This window comes from Colletotrichum abscissum (assembly GCF_030869225.1).
Source record: "Colletotrichum abscissum strain IMI 504890 chromosome Unknown Scaffold_66.1, whole genome shotgun sequence".
Lineage (NCBI taxonomy): Eukaryota > Fungi > Ascomycota > Sordariomycetes > Glomerellales > Glomerellaceae > Colletotrichum > Colletotrichum abscissum.
The window spans coordinates 144,343-169,570 of NW_026850510.1; the positions used below are offsets into that span (position 1 = coordinate 144,343).

Genomic DNA, 25,228 nt, shown 5'->3' on the forward strand with positions numbered 1-25,228 from the left:
CGGGTTTCACCACACAAACCCTACCTACCGCCCTCATCTTCTCGTCGGCGCACTCTCTGCTCTGCAGGAAGGGAAAAAAAGAGAAAAGTTCCATCATCCAGCGACACGCCGCTACTGACCAACACTGGTTCGCATCTCATCCACTTCACACCGAAACCCAACCTCACACACACAACCGCACCATGTCGGCCAGCGTTGTGCGGTCTACCGCCCTCCGAGCTGGCGGCGCCTGCGTGCGCTGTCGCAAGGGCAAAACCAAGTGCGTCTACGAAAACGGCCGCGCTCCTTGCAAGAACTGTGCCAAGGGCATGCACGAGTGCTATCTGCCCTCCGAGTCCATGGCCCATCACCATGGCCAGTCGCCTGCCCGTCATACCGCCGCTCATCGCCCTGCGCGTGAGAGTCTTCCTGCCTCGGTCCCGGCCGGCGATGTGCGCGCCGCCAACCCGGCTTCTACCACGTCTCGTCACGTTCAGACTCCCGAGAAGTAAGTTTCACAGTTTGTTATTCATATTCCAAGCATTTTCATCTTCTTCCCCTTGACTGCCTCCGCCGCCTTGCCCCGAACCTTGCGCGACGCACACTTTTTGCGCTTGGCACTCAGTTGCCTTTTGCGCGCGCGCGCGCGCCGTGTGCCGGGTGTGCTATTCTCGTCTTTCGGCTGTGTCGCCGCCCACCGCCGCCGACCAGGGAGGGGGAGCTCGGCCCCCTACTGCATGCGGCCTGGGCGCGGTGGCTTGTTCCCCTTCTCATCACACACGCGCGGTCATCTCTTGTTCTTCGTTTCCCCCCCCTTCTGTTCCGTCTGCCCAAGTGCCCTCCCCCTTGTTTCTTTTTTCCCCAAGATTTGGCTGCCATTGCTTCGATCTCCCGAAGACGGCGTTTCGTCTCCAACCGACGGCATCTCCCACCGCCGCTAGCCTAACCCTCGGAGCCGCCATCTGACGGCGGGCTTTCCCTTGGATCCCACAAGCTTTCCAATATCCATTTTGGTGTACCCGTACTCGCTCTGCCCCCCTCCCCATACTCATTTCCCGAGTCACATCCCCGTCTCCGCCACTTTCACTCCACTTCTTCCCACCCGGGCCAGTCGCCGGGATGGATATGTCTTTCCACGCCCCCCGAACGCCAACACGGGCGCAAAAAGAAACACGAATGCTGACCTCATCCCCGCCAGACTCACACCGGAGCTGATCCAAGAATGCGAACGCGTCATTTCCAAGACGTACCCGGCCTGTGTTGCTTTCCACAAGCCTTCGTTCATCCAGCAGCTCAAGAACGCCTCGCTGGACCCGGCCCTCATCTACGCCCTGCTCACCTGCGCCGCTCGGTACGTACCTCTGCCTTTCGGGTCTTCCGATCCCCGATCCCAATTTCCCTCCTGATTTGGTGTTTCACTACGTCCCCCCCGCAATGTCCGGCTTTTTTTTGTGGGTGGTGCGGCCTTCCGTTCGGAAGTCTCGTGTCGGCTCGCTTAGCCACAAATGTCCGGACTTGGGCCGAAAAAGTGTCACCACTTTACTTTGTCTCTATTGTGGTCATTGTCTCTGAGGCCCGACTCAGTCGCGGCCTTGCGGGCTGGCTCTGCACAATGGTGAACTTAAGTGGACGAACACACTCAGCTAACTTCATTGTCCTTCCGCAGAAGCTCCCCCACCTTGATTAGACGCTATGGCGGGCAGTCCGGTGCGACTGGTGCTGCTGAGCACTTTGCAGCCAAGGCCATGGGCATCATTAACCAGAACCTCGACACTCCCAGCCTCGCTGAGATTCAGGCCATCTGCCTGATCATCATCCACGAGTGGGGTTCCCGCAATGCTGTTCGCGCCTACATCTACCTGGGCCAGGCCAGTCGCATGGTCCAGATGTACCGCATCCTCCACAGCCACCATGCGGCCGTCAGTGATGCCGATAGGTTCCTTCAGGACGAGTCGTTCCGCCGTGTGCTGTGGCTGTTGTACATCCTCGACTGCCTGCTGACCAGCACGCCCGGCCGTCAGCCGGCTTTGTCTGCCAACGACACGGCTGACGTCTCTCTGCCCTGCTCCGACATGAACTTTGCCTTCGGCAATGCTGTCTACGTTCAGACCATCAACCTCAGCGATCCCTCTCGGATGCCTTCTGGCTCCCGTACCGACGAGGTTGGTGAGTTTGGCCAAATTGTCATGGCCACTCGCATCTGGCGCGACGTTGTCCAAATGCTGATGACCACGACCACTGAGACCTTCAACGATAATGTCTGCACTGGTCTCATGGGCGAAATCGAGCGCCTACGTGCTTCCCTGTCGATGCAGTACGTCGACAAGCCGGGCCAGATCAATCTTCACATCACCATGGGCTCTGGCTTCACATATGCCATGCTGCACTGCATGCTCCATTGCGCATCCATCTTCATCAACCGCCGCCGCCTGCTGCAGTATGTCACTGCACCTGGCTTCAACCTGGAGAGCTGGCGCCTGACCCCCCAGTGCCACGATATTATCGATAGGCTCTTTACGTCGTGCCACAGCACCATCGCCATGCTCACTGCTCTCGAGACTGGCTTTGACAAGGAGGGCATCATCTGCTTCCCCATCTTCATGCTGTTCTCGTCCTTCACTGCCAGTGCCACCGTTGCGTACCTGTCTCTCAAAGGCCTGACTCCCCCTAACGCGGTCGAGACTGCCGGGCATATTGTGCGCGACGGTCTCCACTTCATGCAGGATGGCGTTGACACCTGGCCTCTGATCAGCTCCTGGCTGCGTCACCTTGCCGTTATGCATAGAGTGCTCGGCAACGATGCTGTCGCTGGTAGCCCCAGTGTTGCAGGCACCTCTGTCCCTCCTACCAGCGCCCCGCCCGCCGACCAGGCCTCTGTTAAGGACGAAGCCGCCTCGAACCCAGACACCAACCCCGACGCAATGGACTACGACCAGACCTCCAACTCCAACGCCGGCACTGGTGCCCCCGTCCCCCCGGCTCCTGCCAATAACCACACTGCCTCTGTGAGCGAGAGTGGCCGAGAGAGCGGCCGCGACAGTGAGCCTCCTGCGCCTCTGCCGCGTCGCCCCGGTGTCACTACTATCAACGGTGGTTCCGGCGGTGTTGGTACCCCGGCTTCCGTCAGCCCTCCTCCTCCCCAGCCGGCCGAGATCAAGCAGTCTACCGAGATGCTTCCTCAACCTCCCATTGGCAACGGCGTAGCGTCTGCCGAACCTTCTGCTCCTGTGCCCCAGGACATGACGGCTAGCGAACTCTGCTCCGCATTCGAGCGCCAGCTACTCGAGCTCGACGACCTCGCTGCCTTCATGGGTGGCGGAGTTTGACTCACCTCTTGATCAAACTTGACCTTCATGGAGAGACTTCCAATTCTTTTAACGAAACACTGCAAGGCCTCGGCACAGTTTCAGACCGACATATTGTACAGTACGACAAAAATACCCTGCGGATGCTTTTTTTTGATCTTGCGTCGGCCAGTCTCTCGAACCGGTTCCAGTATGGGATAATTGTGCTTTGACATCTAGGCGGAGTGGGTGTTGCGGAGGCTGTCGTAAGTACGCGACGTCTTGGGCACTATGGTATTCAGGAGGACCACTTTCACGAGCACCCTTACATAGGGAGCAAATGGATGTGCTTCTCCTGTGGGAAGGAAAGTAATGAGTTCTCATTTCGGCGTTGGAGGTGGTTCGTCAACGGTAGGCTGCGGCCAGCTCTACGGAGTCGTTGATCTTTATATGTTTGTCCTGCGATAAGGCAACATTCGAGGACTTCTTGATTGCCTCATTTGAGGCCATGCTGCGTTAGCAAAAAGCAGCCATTAAGGCGTTAGGTCCCAAGTTGCATGGTAACTTTTAATCGAATACCCATGGCACACTTCATCACTTTGTCTTTCAACCCATGTGAACATGTGCTCCTTCCTCTACTACTGGCCATCTGACGTCTGCAGCGTGCATTGTAGCTGTCGCTGTGAACCTTCTTTTCTTTGTGACATTTGTCTTGCATGGTTTGGAAGAAGACCAGAGAATTGGGTCAGGTAAGCGGACTGCCTGATCTCGACACCAGCCGGGCCCAGCATAAACCTCTTCCCGGATGTACCTCATGATCAATATGTTCGTCTCGGGTTGTTGACACCTATGATGTCTCCAGAGTTCGTGCTCCCTGCCCAATGAGGCAGAGATCAAGACTTACAATCCTCCATCATGTCAGAGGATCCAGACTGATGTCAGGTGTTCTACGCAGTATGCGAACGGTTAAAGTATTCCTAGTGGGCGGCCCTGTGTTTGTTAGTGGATGAGACTAGGGGCGGGGCCGGGAGTTGAAGCGGATTTCGGCATTCGGCGCAACACACATCCCTGGCCCCGCCCACACGCCACACGCAAGCCACATGTAAGCCTCAGGCTCACCTCCATCAGCCATGACCACATTTGAGGCTGTTGTCAGCAGGACCGGCCGGATTTCAACATTTTCAACTTCAACTCCGCCTCTCGACGTACATTTGCCGCAAGGTCCTCGACATCGCCCACACCACCCACGACCCAAACCCGGTGGGTTTCGAAGCCAATCCTCCTCCTGCTCACTCCATCGCCCATTGTTCCCCTTCCCACTTCCTGAGTTCCCCTTCTCGTTGGTCTCACACTTCCTGCACTCCATCCAAACGGCATTTGCGATACCAAACGGACATCTGAAGCCCGTTCAAAGCTGGCGGGTGTTTCGTTGGCTGCGAATATCGTGAGACAGAAAGTACAGACAGAGAGATACCTACACACAAGAGACCGAGGAAGAGAGAGGGAGATTGATCGCCTGCAGCCAAAAAGCTTAGCAGGGCGATTTTTGGCCCGCCACCAACTCCGGGACCTGGCACCACCGTAACCATCACGCAACACACACGCCGCTGCTCAACCAAGTCCGCTCGCCGCCCACAACCCCGGGGGAAGGTGGACTTCCGGATTCTCGGCCCGCTTACCAAAGAAAGCAAAGCCTTGCCCACTGACGGATTGTACCTTTTTACCTCCTTTTTCTTCCTGTTCTCCAAACTTAAACGACAGGGGCATTCGCTTCCAAGTTTAAATCCCGGATGCCGACGGGGATCGAAACCCGCGACTCGGGGGCCGCCGAGTCGGTCAACGGCGGCATCGCCGCACCCTACGGCCGGGCCTGCACCAACTGCTCCCGCGCAAAGTGCAAATGCATCCTCCGCCCCGTCGGTGGGGCCTGCGAGCGGTGTCACCGGCTCGGCAAGTCGTGCCAGCCGAGCAACCCCATCCGGAAACGCTCCAAGAAGCCGCCGTCCAGCCGGACCGCGCAGCTGGAGGAGAAGCTTGATGGGCTTGTTACACTGCTGAGGCAGTCGGGAAGGCCGAACTTGTCGGCTGATTTGGGTGTTGATATTCACTTGTCGGGGGGGTCTGTTTCCTCTTCGTCGACGACGGCTGCTGCTGCTGCTGCTGCGGAGGCGGCGAGGAGGCAGTCATCTGAGATGGGAGATGTACATGGCGCTGGCGGCGAGGGTGGTGGAGGATTTGACTCGGCGCAGCATTTCGGCAAAGGTGATCGCAGAGACCGTGGGGCGTCGTTGCCGACGCCGACGCAGACGGCTAGCCCCGAAGAACCCGGGTACGGCGACGAGTTACCATCGCCAGACGAGGCGGAGGCACTCTTTGAGGCGTTTCGTGGTCAGAATCTCAAATACTTCCCGTTTCTCAACTTCAAGGCTACGATGACGGCCGAGGAGCTGCGCGGCGAGAGGCCGTTTTTGTGGATCTGCATCATGACAGTCGCGTCGAGGGTATCAAGTCAACAGCTTGCGCTGGGGCAGCGTGTGCGGCAGATTGTGAGCCACAAGCTGCTTGTCGAGAATGAGAGGAGTATCGATTACCTTCTCGGGTTGTTGGTGATTTTGGGATGGTCAGTACAAGTCACGTTCGTGTTTCTGCTCTTTCTTCTCTTAGTAAAATCGTTTGCGCGTTTGGCCATTGTCGCTGACATTCTAGGTGTCTTTTTAGGGCAAACCACCAGCTTGGTAACAAGCCGTTCATGTGCTTGTTCTGTCAGATTGCTATCGGTCTCATCTTTGACCTGGGAATGTCCCGCGACCCCTTGGACAGCCTGAACCCTTTCCTCTGCTGGAAGGCTGCTCAGGAGAGGGCTGACCGGGAGAAGACTGGGACTGTGGGGCAGACTCTGTATGTCAAGTCGCAGATGCCGCGGACGATGGAGCAGAGGAGAGCTGTGGTTGCGTGCTACCTCATCTCGTCGGCGTGAGTACCCTCGATCTACTCAGCCAACTTGCCAATTCCAGGCAGTGGCACTGGCTGAGATAACAATGTTAATACCTGTATAGCGTCGCGAGTTTCTTGGGCAAGATGGACCCCTTGCGTTGGACACCACACATGGATGAATGTCTGCAAGTTCTCGACGAGCAGCCCGAGTCGCCCTCAGACCGCACCCTCGTAGCACTAGTCAGGATGCAGCTACTCAAGGAGGAGGCCGGGAAGATGTCCGCGGCATGGCGACCCGAAACCACGTTCGACATCGTCGATTCGCACAGGACGCCGCCTGCCATGTATGTCAAGCTGCTACAGAGGCAGCTTCAGCAGCATATTCAGAGCTTGCCGTCAGAGCTCCAGAGTACAGGTGAGTCTCCTCCTTCTTTCTCCTACCGCACTTCTGCCTGTCATTCTCGGCAACTCGTCTCTAACCTTTAAACAGACACAATCATCGCCCAACTCCACTGCACAGAACTCTCCATCCAAGAAATCGCGCTCTCCAACAAGACAGGCACCTGCGTGCCCGCCAACCTCCCCGACGTAGCCCGCCTCGACATCTACTACGCCTGCCTGCACGCCGTGAAAGCCTGGTTCGACCACTTCCTGACCCTCCCGCCCGCGGCCTACTACACGACCCCCTTCCTCACCTTCTCGCAGCTCTCCCACTGCATAATCGCGCTCTACCGCCTCTCGGTGCTCGAGGACCCCGTCTGGGACCGGGCCAGCGTGCGGTCAACGATTGATCTCATTGCTACGCTCGACGAGATCGGCGACCGGTTTATGAGAGTTTGCAGCGAGGCTGGATTGAATGTTGACGTTGAGGAGGGGAATGCGTTTGCGAAAGCTGTTAAGACTATCAAAGGGCTCAAGGGAACGTGGGAGGCTTCTATGGCGCCGTTGGCCAAGGTTGATGCGCCTGCTGCAACGGGGGTTGACGGGACGGGTGTCCTTGGGGCTGGGATGGGTGGCGGTGCTGGGGTTGGGGAGGTTGAGTTGGGGCAGTTTGGATTGGATTTGATGGATAATCGGTGGTTTACGGATATCTTTACACCGTTTGACTTTTAGGGGTTTGTTGATTGGTGTATTTAGGGTGCACTGGATAGATTATGGATGGGACGTATCATGGGTATATCACGGGCTGGGCTGGGCTGGGCTGGGTAAGGTTGGGTTTGGATTGTCGAGTCCGGCGTTGGTAGTGGGATGCTATTGGGTCTGGGTTTGCATCACCGCTCCTCGATTACTTGGGACGAGTACTTGATGTACTCTTTTGGGATATAAGTAGGAGACTGGGTGTACGAGTTTGTGTACGTCTGCTGCGTAACGTAATGAGACTGGATACCTTGAAGGAGTTGACTCCGAAGTCTGGTGACTGTATTTGAGTGTTGAAGATGACACCGCAATGTCTTGAGTGAATGAGGGTCAAGGCGGGAGAAGGAGAACTTGTCGGCTTGCCAACATCCGCTGAAATCTGGCAATCGTCTATTGTGCCGTACGCTTCCCCATGCGTAATTGCCGCTGACTCTCCCACATTCGAAGAAGATCTTGACTTGGTATCGGTGGTAGTCGGCTCGATTAGTACGGTGTCTATGAGCTTAATAACCATGGGGCAGAGCCATAACGTGGGCATGCCGGACATATAGTTAACTGCTTGATGCCTTTCAAGCCCCTCCCCAGTCGCAGTCTCACTGCAAGAATCTCCCTGAAATTGTGTAAACGTCTCTGCTTTTTCACGTGGTCTAGGCAGATTAGATGATCTTCAAAGTTTTGATTGAATGCTTGGCGGGGCGCTGGCCAAGGCGTGTCTTGCCCGGGATTGTTCGATGGCGCTATCGAGCGGCCCGATGTCGACATGAAATCCCACCCCCAAGCCGGCAGGGAGACCGAATAATCCCACGCGTCTTTTTTCTCTCTCACGGTTAGCATCTGGATGGTTTGCCCCATTTTATGACCTTAGATTCAATGGCGTTTAAGCAACGGTAACGGACTCTTTCGTTGCCCTTGCCAAGCTTCTCCTTGACGCGATGAAATGACAGCGTTCTGCTCGTGGCAGGTGCCATGGGATGGGATGATTGAATGGATAGCGCCATGGATTACGTGATTTCTTGGTAAGGCCATTTAGAGGTGCTATATCAAGGGGATATTCAGCCAAGTCTTATTTCCCGCAACGGTCTTCCCGTGTTCGTGTCTTGGCTATCCTATATTGGGACCATGATCCGATGGAAGGGACACCGAGAGACGAATGTAGTGACATGTTCGTACCAGACCAGATTCAAAACATTTTATCAATTAGGGCATGTTTGAGATCGAAAGCAGAGTCGTCAGGTTACGCCGGCAGGACCGACATCTCCTTGAATATCGCGAGAACCTCGCACGAAACAATCGTGGACCAATCTCTCACCTGGAGAATCCTATTTTCCTACTATAATATTCGTAGTTTCGCATGCTATAGCTGAGTTACGACTCACTAAACACTGTAGAGCACTTCAAGGCGCGGACACCCAGCTCTCCTCAATTGCCGTTCTAGAACGTTTGGTACCGGCTACCGGATGTCGTCATTTACCCTCGGTGTTACTCCATCGCCAGCCTATCAACAACATCCACAAAATCAGTGGGACCACGCCCGCGCGGGGGTGGATTCGGCGCGGGTGATACCACGTCCCTCGCACATCCGATTTGAGCGAATCCACGGACGTTCGAGTACACTATGTACAAGTAAGAGAAGGGAGAGAAAGAGACTAGGGACAAGCCGCGGTGGAAACGCACTCTCCGCGGTGGTCCCTGGAACCCGTCCGTTCCTCTTTCCGTCCCAAGTTTTTTCTCCATTGCTGCTGGGACGTTACAATCGCGCGTCTCGGCATGTAGTGTAGGACGGGGGTTGCGTCGGTTGTAAACTCGTGCTAACTTCAGCTGATGGTCCAATTGTGTGTCCAGGTCGGCCTAACCGGCTGGATGTCGTTCAATTGGGTTCAAGGGAGCTGAGCTGACCCTCCATTGCGTGCTTCTGTGCCTCTTACTGTGGGAAGGTTTTCGAGTGCCAAGATGGTTGGTGTTGACTTGTCAAGCAACTCGAGCTAGCTTGAAGGCATGGGTATGGAATATTGAGCCAAGAGATAATCGATTGTGTGATTTAGTACCCCCCGTTATAGTGCCTGTCGCCTGCGAACATGAGTCGGGGACGGATGGTGGGAGGGTTTCAATTGCAGTCTTGAAGAACGACGTGGGAGCGCGTATCTGTATATATGTATCCTCACGCGACCATGGCGTTCATCTAGAACTCTCCTCAAGATCGTGCCGTCACCGCTTTGGCCTCTTCGAACTCACCCGGGTCCTCATCCACGTGCCATCTGTGGCCCCTCAAACCTGACCGGCCGGTCAAACCTACTATCCGCAGAACATAAGGAACGACCACCTCGACAATGGTCTTTTCGAGGCTCTTCCCGAGCGAGAAGTCGGGCGGCGCGGATTCGACTGTCCGCGCTGACCCCGAGGCCAGCGACTCTGAGCCGTCCATCATCCACGATGGCGATCTCGCGTACACCAGGGTCAAGGGAGGCAACGGCTCCAAGCCGTCGTACCAGGAGGCTGTCGGTGCTCCTGTCGAAGCTGATTCCCCGTTGGGGTACCATGTCAATTGGGTGGCCATTATTTTTCTGAATATCAATATGATGGTTGGGACTGGTGTCTTTTCTACTCGTAAGTTGGCCCAAACTCTCCATTGCTTGTGTGGCAAGATGGTCAAGGCCAGACTATGGCTTCTCAAGAATTACTAGATACTAATATAATCCCGGTGTAGCTGCGAGTATCCTCAACAGAACGGGGTCAATTGGGCTCGCCTTGATGTACTGGGTGATTGGCTTCCTCATGGCCTCGGCCGGTTTCAGTGTCTATCTTGAGCTGGCCAGTTACTTCCCCAACCGCAGCGGTTCGGAAGTCGTCTACTTGGAGCAGCAGTACCCCCGCCCGAAGCACTTCTTCCCCGTTGCTTTCGCGGTCCAGTCGGTGATTCTGTCGTTCAGCAGCAGTAACGCAGTCGGTTAGTGAGAGAGAGCATCCACGTCAGAACTGGAGGCAATCGCTAACACGTGTGGCAGTTCTGTCTCGATACCTGTGGAGAATGGCTGATATTACGCCATCGGAATGGCAGATGCGAGGCGTCGCTATCGCAGCTTACACCCTGGCCGTCATCTGCGTTCTCGCACACAACAGATATTCCCTCTGGCTTGTGAACTTCATCGGCGTTCTGAAGCTTCTCACCCTTGTCTTGTTAGTTACCTACCTAACCTAAACCAAACTTCCCATCACAACTAACGCTCATCCTCTAGCATCTCCATAGCAGGCCTGGTAGTCCTAGGCGGCAACGTCAAACACATACCCGACCCAAAAGCAAACTTCCGCAACGCCTTCGAAGGCACAACAAGCAACGGGAACGACCTCTCCAACGCCCTCGTCAGCATCATCTTCTCGTACGCTGGCTACTACAACGCCTTCAACATGACCAACGAGATCAAGAACCCGATCCCCACGCTCAAGAAGAACGGCATCATTTCGTTGCTGACGGTCGCCATCCTCTACATGCTCTGCAACATTGCCTATTTCGCGGCCGTGCCGAAGGCCGAGTTCAAGGGCGCGAGCGAGATTGCGGCCGCGGTGTTCTTTTCAAAGTTGTTTGGCGGGAGCAAGGCTGCTGCGAATGTGTTGAATTTCTTGGTCCTGTTGAGTGCTTTTGGGAACTTGTTGGCTGTGTTGATTGGATCTTCTCGTATGATTCGTGAGATTGGCCGGTTAGTAGATCCTCGTTTCGGTTTGATGGAACTTTTGCTGACTTCAGGACGCAGACAAGGTGTTCTTCCATTCACCAACTTTTGGGTCTCGACTAAGCCCTTTGGAACTCCATTGGGTCCGTACATGTTGAAGTGGACAATGACCTTCATCATGATCGTCGCGCCCCCTGCTGGCGATGCCTTCTCTTTCGGTATGACCTCATTCCCCGGGGTCCGCTGATCCATGCTTTGAACTCACCACTAACATCAGATGCAGTCGTCGATCTGGCTAGCTACCCCAGCGCAATCTTCAACTTCGCCATGACCTTCGGCGTCTTCGTCCTCAGACGACGTCGTCAGCGCTCCGGCATCAGTCGCTCCGAGTTCCGCGCCTGGGACTTTGTCGTCCTCTTCTTCCTCGCCATCCAAGTCTTTGTCTTGGCGATGCCGTGGTGGCCGCCAAAAGGTGGCCCGTACGCGGGAAGCGTCAGCTTTTGGTACGCCACGTACTGTGTCGTGGGTATCGGAATGTGAGTAAACCCTTTATTCAAATGTGAAATCAAAGTACAAGGAAACCCGCTGACTTGTTCTGCGTTCTGCTAGCATCCTTCTCTGCATTCTGTACTACGTCTTCTGGATGTATGTCCTCCCTCGCTGGTTGGGATACGAGATCCGCACGGAGATTGTCGAGGTCGATTCCAACGGCGCCAACACGCATCGCCTGGTCAGAGTTCCCAAGGCCGAGGTTGCTGCGTGGGATGAGGTGCATGACGAGGCTGGCAATTTGAGGCGGCGACACGTTAGTACCGAGCTTGATTCGGGCAACTCCAACGAGAAGGGGCTTTGAGTCTGGTTTTGGGACACAAGGACGTTTGGCTAGCCTGAGGGTAGAAAATCATGCTACCCAGGTTTGCTTAGGGTCTACCCAATCAGGGCTCCAGGGGAAGGGGATGGTATTGGTGGTGGTTATGTAACTTGGTCGTGGAGAGTTAAATCTATATATCAATGTCACTCATTGGAGTGCCACCTAGCACACGAACCAGTTCAGAGTCCGCATAAAATTGCTCTTATTGTGCTTCAAGAGGGTCACTATACTTCCAAAAATGATCTCACTTTTCACGTCAATGATACCACCTGTTGGACCACGAGTAGGCCCATGTTTGAAGCGAAAGTATTGGAGGATGTCAGCAAAAAGAAATCCTCAAGGCTGAGCACACCTTCCTTTAGTCAAGAAAGGGGCCAAACGCAGTCGCTCCAAATGGAGTCAATCGTATATTCTCATCCCACCTTTGCTGGGAATATGAACGAATTAGCACCGGCCGTGCTGCCCTGTCCGCATGTTCTCAACGTTGGATATGCACTTCCGTCGTCCTCATGATACCCTTATTATCTCCAAAACTATGCCCAGTCTCCAGGATCAACTCTTCACTCCCCGACCTGTCGCCAAAGCTGTTCTTCTTCTGGTACACAGCCACTGCCGCCGGGGTATTATTTCCACCTTGGATGGTCGTACGGTAGAACTCTGGGCTTGGTGAAAACGGCCCGTCCTCGAGTTCATAGTCTGGTGCCCCCTGGCTTCCCTGTTCCCTGTAGCCCTGCCTTCGAGCGGTGCCCGTGGTGATGTTCCCCGTTCTACCGGATCTTCCAGTCGGGTATCGGTTTTCGTAGAGGTTGTCGCTGTTGTAGTGACGGCTCGATGAGATCTTGAGGGCGCGGCCGACGAGGGGTTTTAATGCTGGTGCGCAGGCGGCGATGATGCCGAGGTTGAGTTGCAGGCTATAGGAAAGACCGTTAGGTTAACATTGTTTCAGTCTGTGAAACATTCGGACAACTTACAAGCCCCAGAATTGGATACTTTGGAGACTAGAATCACTCTTCAGTAATGTTTCTTGTCGGCAATACCTTTGAGGACTTACAAGGTTCCGTCTTTGCTGCTCGGTTGCGCAATCTGATAGATGGCCTTGATGATACCCATGATAACAGCTCTGGAATGAGTTAGCCTCGATACGCACCCATTGTGTCGAATGGAGCAAAACTTACAAGTATCCTAGACTAAGTACGACAATTAGATACACCCGTGTGCGCAACTTCATCTGCAAGACCCAAATGATGGGAATAGGCAGAGATGCGAAACAGACATCGGTAAAGATGTTGAACGCTGGGCTGAATTAGCTTCTAAAGCAATGCGAAAGGATGAGTATGTCGGCTCACCAGTATTGACCAGCGCGAAATTGACGAACAACTTGATGTTGTAACACTTTGGCTTGAGGCTCTTGTCCCAATATCCCTCCATCGGGCTGCAATACAAGAAGAAGCTAAGCCATGCCATGATTGTATAAAGCACGACGAACACTAATCATATGTTAGAAAGATTCAGGCAGTCCACACTGAGTAGGTATGGATAGACATTGTACCAATCAAAGCCCATAGTGATCTCGAGTACCACTTGTTCTTGCTTAGACGTAGCAGCGATAGTGCGATTGAGATCTTCAGAAACGCCAGGGCAGCGATGGCGGATATGATTGATTGAAAGAAGCCAACCTTGGAAAAGAAGACTTGATCTGGCTTGCTGATTGTGTCTTTGTGTCTGCCGAGTCCGTAAAACCCTTGAATAATGAAGATCACCATGCCTCCACCCAGCGCACAGAGCTGGTCAAAGTCAGCATGGCCACCCTTATCATAGTACTATGGCAACCTAGTATCCTGGATCGTACCGCAGACATGATCATCATGTAATCATCGATACCTATCGTCTTCACAATAGCGGCGCGGGTATACGTTCGGAGAACGACGAAGACGAGAGCGAGCGCGTGGAAAGTTCCCGTCACGGCCAGGATCATGGCCGTATTGCTTTCCTTGGCACGCTCCGGGTCGACGGCCGTTGTGCTGGACGTCGAAGACATTGCGGCGGATGACGCGGCTGCGCGGCGTCAAGCAGACGCACAGATGGTGAGAGGAGAGTCGAAGAAAGTCACAAAGTTTCGAGAAAGTGGACACTGAGTAGCGAGGGGATCAGCGGGTTCTTTTAAGCATCTTGCTGTTCCAATTTAGTACTCCATACTGGGGACTCATAATCTATTCTGTAGGAAGAAAGGAACTGGATAGATGAAACCCGATCCACGGGGGCCACACTGCAGTAACCACGCACGCGGTACGGACGGGGCTTTCGGGAGGGATATGGATGCAAGGACCTCAATCATCACGCAACGGGGAGCTGGTAACTGTGAAAGCAATCATCATTGGATGATGGAATCGGACTCTGTCAAAAGGGGGAGTCTTCGTGCTGCCACTCCTGTCTGCCTCGGGAAGGTGATGTGCTTTGCCTTTCTAGACTGCGTTCCAGAGCAGGGAGGTTGATCCGTCCCTATCAGCCCATTCGGCCTAGAATTTGGCACCGAGGTAGCGAAGCGACCGCACCATTGACTCTTTTCTTCGAGAATTCTGTACCGGAGTTTTCCTTGTAGAGAAGTGGATCGACGGATTTAATGTGCTGCACAGTTTGCACCTACAGGATCGCCTAAGCAGGTGGTGGGCAGGATGTAGAATGAAAAGAGTGTTCAGGATCTCTCGGGGGCCACATGGATGCCTCCCACATTACGTGCCACCTTGTTGCAGTGCCGCGAGCGTCACTAGGTGCTTAAACACAGCAGCAAGCAGGAAAACGCCGCGAGCTTGCCCCTAAGTTGTCAATACGGACAACGATTAACACAACGAAGCTTCCGAGCACAGATATCTTCAGCAATTTGCCTGAAATTGTTTGTTGGTGAGGAGCGGCATCAAGGAGCGATATTGATCCTGCCACCCCAATCGGGCAGCAGCAATTCGTAAGTCCTCCAAGCCACCCTGGAAAAGTGTATCGCGCTGTCGGCGCGGGAAAAAAAGAGGAGAAAATACTGGGTTTCGGTGTCGGCCATCGAACCGAAGAGGGAATCTCTGCATGATACCCGGTTGAAGAACCTAGCGGCACAGGAAAAAGGGAAGAAATAAACCACCGGGGCATTGTTGTTGGCGGCACCGGGTGGGAGACACGGAGGGTGTCACCGACCCATGAAAGGATCTAGTGGCCTGCTAGCCGGAAGACATGGCATGCATGCTAAGATTATAATGGGACAGTGGAAATCACATAGAGATGTTGAACAAACCACCATACGATCTATCCGGATCGGTTGGTCACCCTCGAGGTGGCGAGCGGAACTGTGTGGAGTCGGACGGTGGTCGACCAGCTGGACACTGTCTGTTACAATTTACTGTTGCATGCGGGCAGTTGGGACGAACATATTGTTTTCCGAACCTTTTTTTTGACTTTTAAGCTTATGGAGCTCTAAGAGCGTGTATGATGCCGCACAGATTCGGCCCACGGAACAAGGTGATTCCAGTTTGTCTTAGTCCGAGTACTAAGTCTTTGGCTCATTATCATCGTAAAACCATTCTGAGTTAACAAATCTTATCTTTAACTTGCCGTCTTCCCGAAGCCAGTTGCCGTTTAATATCCGCCACTTTGAACTTGTGGCGAGTTGGCGACCGACGGCAACGCATCTCCCCTGTCACCCGTCCACCGGCCGGCTCCGCGCTTGGCCTAAAGAAGGTTACATTCTTCATCCCAGCATCGTGGGCCCCGGATCTGGGCTATCGAGTATTGGACTTTTCCAGTTTCTGGCTGCCCTATCCACAATGTCGCAGCATAAAAACCGTTCGATTAGTGACCCCTCTTCATAATTCTCTTCAATGATTCTTTGCCCCTGGCAATGGATACTAGGACCATGCTTCCCGCCAACAGCGGCGGCGTTGTTGGAACATTCCCGCTGCCCAGTGCGGTTACCATCTCCGTCCCGCGGATCCGAAGCCCTGCAGGCCGCCACGGTCGGGGGCACTAGTGCAGACAACGGGATTTTTAATTTATTCCCAACGTCGAACAGGCATCTATCTATATAGCTAACGAGATCTGTCTGGTCGTTGATTCTCTTGTGACTGTTCCGGACCGTCCTGTCCGCTCCCACTTGCCACTTGACCTTGCGCACCTCTAGTGGAAATCCTATCCAGTTCTCTCTGAGTGTTGACGTGCCTCGGACCACAGCTCTCTCTCTCTCAGTTCCTTGCTTGCGCACGCGGCTACCCTGCATTTTAATTATTCCATCTTGAACAAACCAGAACTTTCAGCAATGCTTCCCCTCACTATCGCGGCTGCGGCCGTGGGCTTGCTGATGGCGCCGGTCATGGCCTCGCCCATCGAGACTGGCGATGTTCTCGCCGAACTCCAGGTCAAGGCTATGAGTGCTCTGACCGCATCGAGCGCGGGCAACAAGCGCAGTAGCTGCAACATTTTCAATGCTCGTTACCGTCGGGACTGGTTCGACACTCCCCCACCATTACAGTGTCGATCTCGAATTGAAAGCTGACCCGTCTTCAAGGGAGGCGTTTTCTTCCCAAGAGAGGAAAGACTACATCAGTGCCGTCCAGTGCCTATTAACATCCCCTTCCAAGTCGGACCCCGAATTCGCTCCCGGTGCTCGCAACCGTTACGATGACTTCGTTGCCGTGCACATCAACCAGACAACCAAGATCCACGGAACTGTGAGTAACATCTACACTCACGACAAATCGTGTCGCGATCTAACATGGCACTTCAGGGCAACTTCTTGACATGGCACCGCTACTTTGTCTGGGCATACGAAGAGGCTCTGCGGAACGAATGCGGCTACAAGGGCTCCCAGCCAGTAAGTGGATTCCATTACCATGAACGGGAGATCTTCCAATGGGTCTGACAATTACATTACAGTACTGGAACTGGTTGAAGTACCAGGACGATCTCCGGAAATCCCCTGTCTTTGATGGCAGCGATACCAGCTTGAGCGGCGACGGCGCCTTTCTCCAGCACAACGGCAGCGTCAGCGGTGCAGGTGCCATTGTCCTGCCTTCTGGCGATGGGGGTGGCTGCGTCACGAGCGGTCCTTTTAAGAAGTAAGCTTCCCTCGTACATATTCGCACCGCTGCATTGGTGATTAACATTCACCTAGCATGACCGTCAACCTTGGGCCGGTTAACCCCGGCATGGACGGCCTCGAGGCCAGCCCGACCGGCAAGCTTGGCTACAACCCTCGCTGCCTTAGTCGCGATCTGAGCAACTACACGGCCTCAACCTGGTTCACGAACGAGAACGTGCTCAACATCACGGTAGGCGCGGCCTCCAAGAGCATAGAGCTTTTCCAGAACGAGCTTCAGGGCCGTTTCTCTGACGGCTTCCTCGGCATGCACGCGTCCGGCCACTTCTCCGTCAACGGCGAAGCTAGCGATCTGTACTCCTCACCCGTCGACCCCAGCTTTTTTCTGCACCATGCCATGGTTGACCGCGTATATTGGCTGTGGCAGGCCCTCCACCTGTGGGATGCTTTCAACATTGCTGGTACAATTACCATCAACAACAGGCCGGCTAGCAGGGACGCACTGAAGACTGATATCCTTGACCTTGGCGTCAATGCTGAGAACCGCACTATCGACGAGGTCTTGAACACTATCGGCGGTTCTCCTCTTTGCTACGTCTACGTATGAGTCTAGGGATGATTCTCGTTTGGAGGTTGGACTGCATGTGGTCAAGAGATGCCCACAAGTACCACGATAATAGCTAGAGTAGGTCCAGTGCATTGCCAACCAGGACCATTGTACATACAAGGCTCTTCTATATAATAATTGCACCATCGATTCAAAAGCAAATTTAGGGATTGGCCGCCGTAACGTCGTAATCCTCAAAAGAGCTTTTATCGAGACTCAAAAGAGACGTCTCTCTCGAGCACGTCTCAACTCAATATATGGGTGAAACCACATGATGATTATTGACTATCTGTCGATGAGTCGAGTTGATGTCATGCTTCTTTGGTATGAACTCTGATTCTCAGTCGAAGTGTGGAAGACGCTAGTGATATTATGGGTGGAGTCTTGACATGGCTTAGCCCTCCATGATCCACGCACAACTCACGATGCGGCATCTTGGACCTCCAGCCGCTGGCAACAATCACACACCTTCAATAGCTTGCCCGGCTAGCTCAATCGGTAGAGCGTGAGACTCTTAATCTCAAGGTTGTGGGTTCGACCCGTAAGTCTATCTCGACACCTAGGAACTGATCTGGGTTCAATATCTAACATCTCATAGCCACGTCGGGCTCAATTCCCGTCAGCGATTGACTGAGATATTTCTTTTTTGTCTATATTCTATTCCAGGTTTCATCTCTGTCCGTGCTGACGCCAATTTACCGTTGCGATTGGCTCTCTAGCTTGCCTACTCGTATTGACGCAGCGAACTGTCCTTCAACAGCCGGTCCATGGCACTTCGCTGCATACATACACTCACATCAAAGTCACCAGTGTAGGCAACATCCATGATTTGAACCAAGCCATCAATCTTTGGCATGACGCCCTGGACATACCGAGCTAACTCCCCCGTGCCCAGGAAGTCAAGCTCGTAGGTTTTGGCTCTCACCCAGGATGTCACGAGGGTGTGATGAGTTCCCAAGAAGCCTTGCCATAACCGCTGAGGGCTGACCTCGTGTGCGGCGTCATGGATGTAAGCTGCAACCGCATCTGGCGTGAAGCGAGACATCATCTGCCTGATAGCGCCGGCGATAGGCCCAAGATGGATTGAGCTCGCTTCGTTGGCGGTTTTCTCAACATACCCTAGAAGGAGAGGAGATCCAACAAAAGTGTCTGGTAAGGGTGGATCGACGCGATTTCGAAGACCCAAGGTGATGTTCAGATATGCTTGTTCAGGTTTTCCTTCATGGCCGCGCGCACGGTTCATCAAACTCCAGATATGGGCCAGAACTGCATCGAGCCGGGAGACTCGGAGTGATTGCAGGTCGTCCGGCAGGCTTGCTTGCGCAGCTTCCTTCAGCCGGGTCAACTCGGCTGCCGCGAAACGTATTTGAACTTGCTCAACTGGCGCACTCATGTCCCAAGTCGGCCACGGAGGATATGTTGACGGACTGAGTTTGGTTGTTCTTAATTCGTCCGGCGGTGGCATGGTGGCTAGTGAAGCTGGTCTGACACCTGGAGGATATCCTGGTGCATCTTCTGCCCACCAGTCAAACCGGTGCATCGGCAATGCTCGAGCCTTTGCAACTATTGATGCGTCCGGGAGACCTCCGGGTGTGAGCCCTGCAGCTTGGTCAAGCTGTGCCGGATCAAAAACAGGTTTGGATATGATCAGACCATCGATTGCAGTAACGTTGCCCAGTAGAACCCTCGACCTTGTTGCCCAAGAGTACATGAAGTTCATCAAGCATACAGCATCTGCGAGAGGATGCGAGACCATTGCGCTGATCCCAAAGCCTCCACACTTGAACGACGTCAGCTGAACGGCCATAGCAGGCAGCCCGTCGATAGCATTCAAAGACATGAGCGCAATCTTGGTTTTTGGCAAGAACTCGCTTTGCTGGAAGTTCGAGGCGTTCCACTCTTTCAAATTCGTCGCCCTCTCAGCCCGACTAGGGACTATATCGCTGAGCTTTGAGTCATGAGTGGCGATGGATAACTCAACCCCGGGATCTTCGGTCGAGCCATACGCAACAACTAGCCGGCCAAGGTGTCGCGACGCTGCGTCGTCTTTGACTTGCTCGGGTGTAGCCCATTGGAGTTGCCCTGCAAAGTGCGGATAATCGTTTAGTGTTTGACTGAGTGAGTGGCTGAGGTTCCCAAAGAACTCAGTGCGTGACAACTGTGACGTTTCTGGCTTGTCATAAAGCCATATCGCAGCCGTAGGCGTGAAACGGGCGACTGTTGAATCAAGTATTGAGAGTTTGGAGACGACGGGCCCGGTGGAAGGTGAGTTGGGTAATATTCTCCGAGTTGCGTCGATGTTGCAACGTTGCGCAGCGCTTGTGGTTGCTGACATTCTTATTGACTCTCGTTGGGAATGGCTGTGAGAGGCTTCGAATGTTGCAATGTCTCGCTGTGACATAAAGTGAGCTCTAACATGAACCAAGGTGCCAAGTAAGCCTACGGGCAAGATGCTGCGTGTTTAATAGGTCCAAGTCTTCAACGCGCACAGACAAGACGCTAGAGGCGAGAGACGACATGGGTGCCCGTTCGAGGTTCGGCGAGCAGTTGATGTGGCTCCAGTATGATTCATTCTGCATCATGCCTGAAGTCGACTAGCTCATCACTTGTTGATTGGGCGTTGAGTCTGATATGGCGCGCGGGAGGGTCCTGACCCCTGTTGATCTCGCTGCGATATGACCAACAAAGTGTTCTAGCGTCTAAGCGAGCTTCTGGCTGATGCATGTCAGATCACGAGTTCCCGTTCAAGCTGCTGTGCCTCACGTAGTTTGTTGATGACGAGCTGGATGAGAGTGGAACGCTTGTTCTTACCTGTGCTACTCCTAGAATATGCTCGCTTCTATATGCTCGCTAATTCATGAAGGTGAGGTTTGAGAATAACTTGGGCATGACATGGCCGAATTGCGAGCGCCTCGATGTTGTACCAGCCCAGCTGGGCTTGATAGTGATGTGACTATGTACTCGACTGTGGTTTGGAGCAGGATTAGGGCCTCTAATAATGGATTAAAATGTGTGAGAACAGTGCTGGAGGATCGTCTAAAACTCGAGAGCTATGCCCAGTGCCCAAATGCTATTCCGAATATCACTAGAGTGATGTGGAAGCTAGCTGGATCGTTAGTTCCCCAATACTTCTAAAATGATCTCCTAGTATAGAATTCACGTCTGTGAAATAGAACAGCTGAGGTCTGTTCAGAAATAAGCAACATAGATACTTCCTCGGAATCCTTCGCCCGAGGCATGGTCAGATGGTCGGGCTTAATGTGCCGCGAATTGAAGTCAGCTTTCTCACACCGGTCTTAGCTGGCAGAAGCTCGCATCTCGACTTTTGCCTATTAACTTGTCCAAACTATTTACACGTATATTATCATAATCGAAAGCTCATTGAAAAGTTAGACGCACCCTCAGCCGCAGAGAGTGTTCCAGCGGCTGCGCCAAAGAAACCAGTAAGATGTCTTGTACCTTGAAGGAAAAAGGCGGACCAGCAACCGCGGATATAATCATTGGAGCGAGCGGCTGGATAATGCCGAGATCGTGTGGGCTGTGTTCCCGAGACTTGTTAGTGGTGGCTGAGTACAGCAAAGAGACTAGAGCTCATGGATATCGAGGTTGCTGAGGCATCAGCTCTCATATCTCGTGCCCAACTCGAACAAAGGAAAGTACTGAATGGCCGTGGGGAGGACATGTACGCAGTGAGAGTGGCACACGTAGCTTCTCGATGCAACCCCATGTCAAGTTAATTATATGCGATGTGATGTGTTCATCAGGCGTCTTGGCCTATCGGATCGATCACCCTATGCAACGAATCCTATTATCACCCTTAGCTAGATACATCAAAGGTGGCTGCTCCCAGCTTGACGGCTATCTGGCCGGCGGCACAGTAATGGAAGTAAGCACAAGACTGCAGTCTGGTATGAAGCACTCATTGAGGTGGTATAGCCGAGGGTGGTCAGATATTAGTGGCTCTCAACGATACTACCACCTTGACCTGCAGCAGTTCTTCCCGATCAGAGAAATTGCTTTGCCCATCTATTTAGGGCCGAGCCGACTGGAGTCAACCGCAAATGCTTGCTCTGTTCGTCCCCGCACTCCAAGCCATAATCGCGGTACCGAGAATCATTCTGAGTGGATGTCACGGTTTGTGCGAATAGATGCACACGTGCGGCGGGAAGGCTGGGGGCCCTTCCATCCATGCTACCTAAGATCCTTCAAGTGCTAGCTCGCTTTTCTTGGACCAGAATGATGTGCCCGCACTCCTCAGCTTCCACACTGAGACGACACGCAGTAGATGCAGACACCTGTCGCCCAGCCACAACCTACAATATGCACGCACCTTTTCTCCGGCAGAACCTCGTGGGGAAGCCTAAGTTGCGCGCCTTCATAGGGCTGATGTTTTGGGACAGAGATGATGCAAGGCCGGTGGGCAGTGCTGGTAAGGTGGCACTGCCCCTACGTCGGGCGCGATGCAGCTTAGGGCTCGTCTGGAAATCGTGACTATCTGTCTGTTCTCAAAGCATCGGAATTCGGTCTCAGTCAGTATATATTAAGACTACCTTAGTTGCTTCTCGACACCAAAGATGAATTCGCAATACTAATCATCATATACCACATCTCAAATATTTCTTTTCTTCTGTTCTCTGGTTTTATCATATTCCTTTCCCTTGTCTCCTTGCAGTCCCCAAAGTCATTTCTTCCAACCCTTATACTCCGCATAAATTATTACTATCTCATTTCCTTATACCAGTCATTCACAATGCCCATGCTCACGTCTATTCGCAGCCGCTCAGGCTCTCCCCCGGCCATGTCCAGCTCTAAGCTTGACAGCCGTACTCCTTTCCCTAATCAATCACCTGAGATTGATAACATTCAATTTCCGCGCTCTTGGGAAGCGGCTTGGGAAGCAGCGGGCCAAACCAACTTTGAGCGCGCGCAAGCTTTTCTGTTCTTCTACCGTGGAGATGACGCTTCTACCAACAGCGAGCTCCGATCCATCGCAGCAAATCCCAGGCATCGAGATGTCGTCTCTCTTGCAGCTTCAGTCCAGCGAATTGTCTTTGGCAACGGCCACTCGACCTTCAACACAACCTCCCTTTTGCAGTGGATGCGTTTCGTGCTCATCAAGAGCCAAGCTCTTACTTCTACCAAGACGAATGCAGTTCGCGATTTCTTTTTTGACCCATCGGTAGCTCGTAACCTACCTCAGCTCCCCCAAGACCCGGTTGTCTATCAATACCCAGCAGCCCCTTTGAAAGTCATGATCATTGGTGGAGGTCCCACAGGCCTGGCTTCTGCGATTGCTCTGGCCGAGAAGGCTGGGGCCAGAGTGGAGGTCCATCTTTACGAAGGCAGATGGATTCAGCAGCCGGGTAGCTCTTTCGTCAGTTACCCACCAGGGGCCCGTCGTCGCGACCAGGTAGTCACGCTCCAAGACACCGTGACAGACTTGATGAGCGATAGAACGAGACAAGCTGTCTTTGGCGGAAATCCAGAGCGTGTTTGGCCTGGTTCCAGCAATCTCCAGATCCGCAAGCTCGAAGACGGTCTCTTGCGACGGGCACAAGACAGCCAGTTCCGCGATCTCATCTTCCTACATGCCTCACAGGTCAGACAGGACAATCTTTCGGAGTACGGCGACTTCCACCTGATGCTTGGTGCCGACGGCGCTGGTTCTTGGCTTCGCAGTGCTTACTTTCCGGGGCAAGAAGAGGAGGTTGGAAAGAGCTATGCCCTAGGGCTTGCTTTTGATCGGCCTCGTGGTCTTCCTTTCTCACAGCCCATCAACATCTTCCTCACCATGGGCCAAACTCGCTACCTCCTCAATGCCAGCGACTTCGATGGCACAGGATATCTCAACATGCAGTTGACCGAGACTGAATGGCACCAAATGGTCTCCGTAGATGGCCATCCTTGCACATTCGGGCGACCAAGTTGCCTGAAGGTCAACGACTGTCTGCCTCATGGCTTTGAGGAGAACCAGGTCTTTGCACCGTCTCAGCAACCTGACAGCCCGTTGTGGAAGGCGATACTTGATGGTCTGGAGCTTTACGGTTTCAAGCAGTGCGAATTGAAAAACATTGTTCGCATTCCCATTGTTGTACGCAGGATCAACAAAGCCGTCGAGCAGGTTCCGCAGTGCGACTCTACAGCCCTGCGCCGACCCCACGGTCTGGTTGCCTTGGCTGGGGATGCGGCAATGACGGTGCACTTCTGGCCTGGGAGAGGTGCGAACTCCGGCATGAAGGCAGGCATTGCTTGGGCCGATGAAGTTACTCGTGCTCTCTTCCACGGCCAATTCGTTGGTCTTCAGACCTCTTCGCTGGGGATGTATCACGACTTTCTGCAAAAGCTCCAAGAGCGGGAGCACGGCGGTCGCAGCTTGCCCATCGTCAAGCAGACCGGCGATCCTGATATGATGGCCTGGCTGATGCGCAACGCTCGACTTATCCCGCATCACGTGGCGATGGAGTGGCTAGTCGGTCAGATGCGTCGTGATGGTGTCCGCATTCAAAGGCGTGCCGACTGGGCTTTTGAGCAGGTTAACAACCTCGAACCGCAGCTTCGGGAGATTCTCGAGAAGATGGATGTCGTTACCATTCAGGAGATGGCCGCGACGTTCCCATGGCCTACGCGGGAAATGGCCGGGGCCGAAGTCCTTCCAGAGAGGTCTGTAGTTGACGCCTGCTTGAGTGGCCGTAGGCCGACAGAAATTTCGAAGGTTGAAAAGCAAACAAAATCGAAAAAGCAAGACAAGAAGAAAAAGAGGGCAGAAATTTCCGTATCCGCCTCAGAGATTTCGCCGGCGTTCTTGGCTAGCCTGGTGACTCATAACAAACCAGCTCAGCGGTCTTCTTGGCGTTCATTCAGCTTTAGCAGAACGCCTCAAGCTGTCCAGTCGTAGTTCTCTCATCAGGACAGCGGATTTGCGAAAGGTTCAAAAGAATGAAAGTTGCTGACGGTGGCTGTTCGTGGTTCTGGTAATACGGCATGAATGGGTGGAATTTACACGAATCAAAATCTGGAACTCGGAAAGGGAACTTTAGCTGGCGTTTTGAGTAGTTGGGATTTGCTTAGCATGGTATCGGAGTCAGTGGAGTTGTCCTGCTTGAAATTTAGCGATGAGAATAATTGAATAAGCCTTTGTAATCAATGTAACCAAATAATTACTGCTTGTTGTAATTTGTTCTAAATGATGTCATCGTTGATATAACTCATAAGCTGTACATCGATATCGAGCGGTGCAGGCGTTGTCGTGATCCCCTTCTGAAACACAGCCTTTCCTGAGAAGAACGATAGGTTCCGCTTTGATTATGCAGTTGGTCATTCAGTTTGCTTCTCTGAAGACTTAAAGTGCAAGTCCGCGCCAACACAAGGCAGATTCACCACGTCAAATCTGGCCAACCACTCGCCGCAGCAGGCCAACCAATATGCGGCCAGCCCCAATATCTTGAATCGCGGCGGTGTTGTTGGAGGAGGCCTGGCGCCAAACCATGTGCCACAGAATCGGCCTCTTTAATTCGCTGATGGCAATGCAGTGCAACCAACCCGTACGCCTTGAAGCCCTCAAGGCTGCGTGACTTCACCGCGTGAACAGCTTTACTTAAATAGAGGCAGTTGGCACTCCAAGGGCTATTGATTGAACTTGAGGTCATGTACAAGTTTCTCCCGATCACGTCTCACAGA

At 53.4% G+C, this 25,228-nt stretch overlaps 7 protein-coding genes across 7 annotated transcripts; 5 read left to right on the forward strand and 2 right to left on the reverse strand.

Annotated features, from left to right (window-relative positions):
- Positions 1 to 182: 182 nt before the first annotated feature.
- On the forward strand, positions 183 to 3,305 carry CABS01_15424 (fungal specific transcription factor domain-containing protein; the record flags this gene model as incomplete). The annotated part of the gene is made up of 3 exons (XM_060548759.1): positions 183 to 487; positions 1,091 to 1,330; positions 1,646 to 3,305. The coding sequence occupies 3 exons, from the start codon at positions 183 to 185 to the stop codon at positions 3,303 to 3,305; spliced, it is 2,205 nt and encodes a 734-aa protein (XP_060391878.1).
- Positions 3,306 to 5,053: 1,748 nt separating this feature from the next.
- CABS01_15425 (uncharacterized protein) lies at positions 5,054 to 7,310 on the forward strand (the record flags this gene model as incomplete). Its single annotated transcript, XM_060548760.1, has 4 exons — positions 5,054 to 5,883; positions 5,982 to 6,236; positions 6,320 to 6,612; positions 6,688 to 7,310. The coding sequence occupies 4 exons, from the start codon at positions 5,054 to 5,056 to the stop codon at positions 7,308 to 7,310; spliced, it is 2,001 nt and encodes a 666-aa protein (XP_060391879.1).
- Positions 7,311 to 9,661: 2,351 nt separating this feature from the next.
- On the forward strand, positions 9,662 to 11,852 carry CABS01_15426 (high-affinity methionine permease; the record flags this gene model as incomplete). Its single annotated transcript, XM_060548761.1, has 7 exons — positions 9,662 to 9,938; positions 10,039 to 10,278; positions 10,337 to 10,508; positions 10,568 to 11,026; positions 11,081 to 11,217; positions 11,277 to 11,535; positions 11,609 to 11,852. The coding sequence occupies 7 exons, from the start codon at positions 9,662 to 9,664 to the stop codon at positions 11,850 to 11,852; spliced, it is 1,788 nt and encodes a 595-aa protein (XP_060391880.1).
- A 496-nt stretch (positions 11,853 to 12,348) lies between these two features.
- CABS01_15427 (uncharacterized protein) lies at positions 12,349 to 13,908 on the reverse strand (the record flags this gene model as incomplete). Its single annotated transcript, XM_060548762.1, has 7 exons — positions 12,349 to 12,781; positions 12,842 to 12,868; positions 12,922 to 12,990; positions 13,046 to 13,163; positions 13,217 to 13,357; positions 13,420 to 13,654; positions 13,720 to 13,908. 7 exons carry the CDS (start codon positions 13,906 to 13,908, stop codon positions 12,349 to 12,351), a joined length of 1,212 nt encoding a protein of 403 aa, XP_060391881.1.
- A 2,256-nt stretch (positions 13,909 to 16,164) lies between these two features.
- Positions 16,165 to 17,551, forward strand: CABS01_15428 (uncharacterized protein; the record flags this gene model as incomplete). The annotated part of the gene is made up of 5 exons (XM_060548763.1): positions 16,165 to 16,352; positions 16,414 to 16,576; positions 16,633 to 16,719; positions 16,782 to 16,963; positions 17,020 to 17,551. The coding sequence occupies 5 exons, from the start codon at positions 16,165 to 16,167 to the stop codon at positions 17,549 to 17,551; spliced, it is 1,152 nt and encodes a 383-aa protein (XP_060391882.1).
- A 724-nt stretch (positions 17,552 to 18,275) lies between these two features.
- Positions 18,276 to 19,886, reverse strand: CABS01_15429 (transferase; the record flags this gene model as incomplete). The annotated part of the gene is made up of 1 exon (XM_060548764.1): positions 18,276 to 19,886. One exon carries the CDS (start codon positions 19,884 to 19,886, stop codon positions 18,276 to 18,278), a length of 1,611 nt encoding a protein of 536 aa, XP_060391883.1.
- Positions 19,887 to 22,301: 2,415 nt separating this feature from the next.
- CABS01_15430 (uncharacterized protein) lies at positions 22,302 to 24,446 on the forward strand (the record flags this gene model as incomplete). The annotated part of the gene is made up of 1 exon (XM_060548765.1): positions 22,302 to 24,446. The coding sequence occupies one exon, from the start codon at positions 22,302 to 22,304 to the stop codon at positions 24,444 to 24,446; it is 2,145 nt and encodes a 714-aa protein (XP_060391884.1).
- Positions 24,447 to 25,228: the final 782 nt, after the last annotated feature.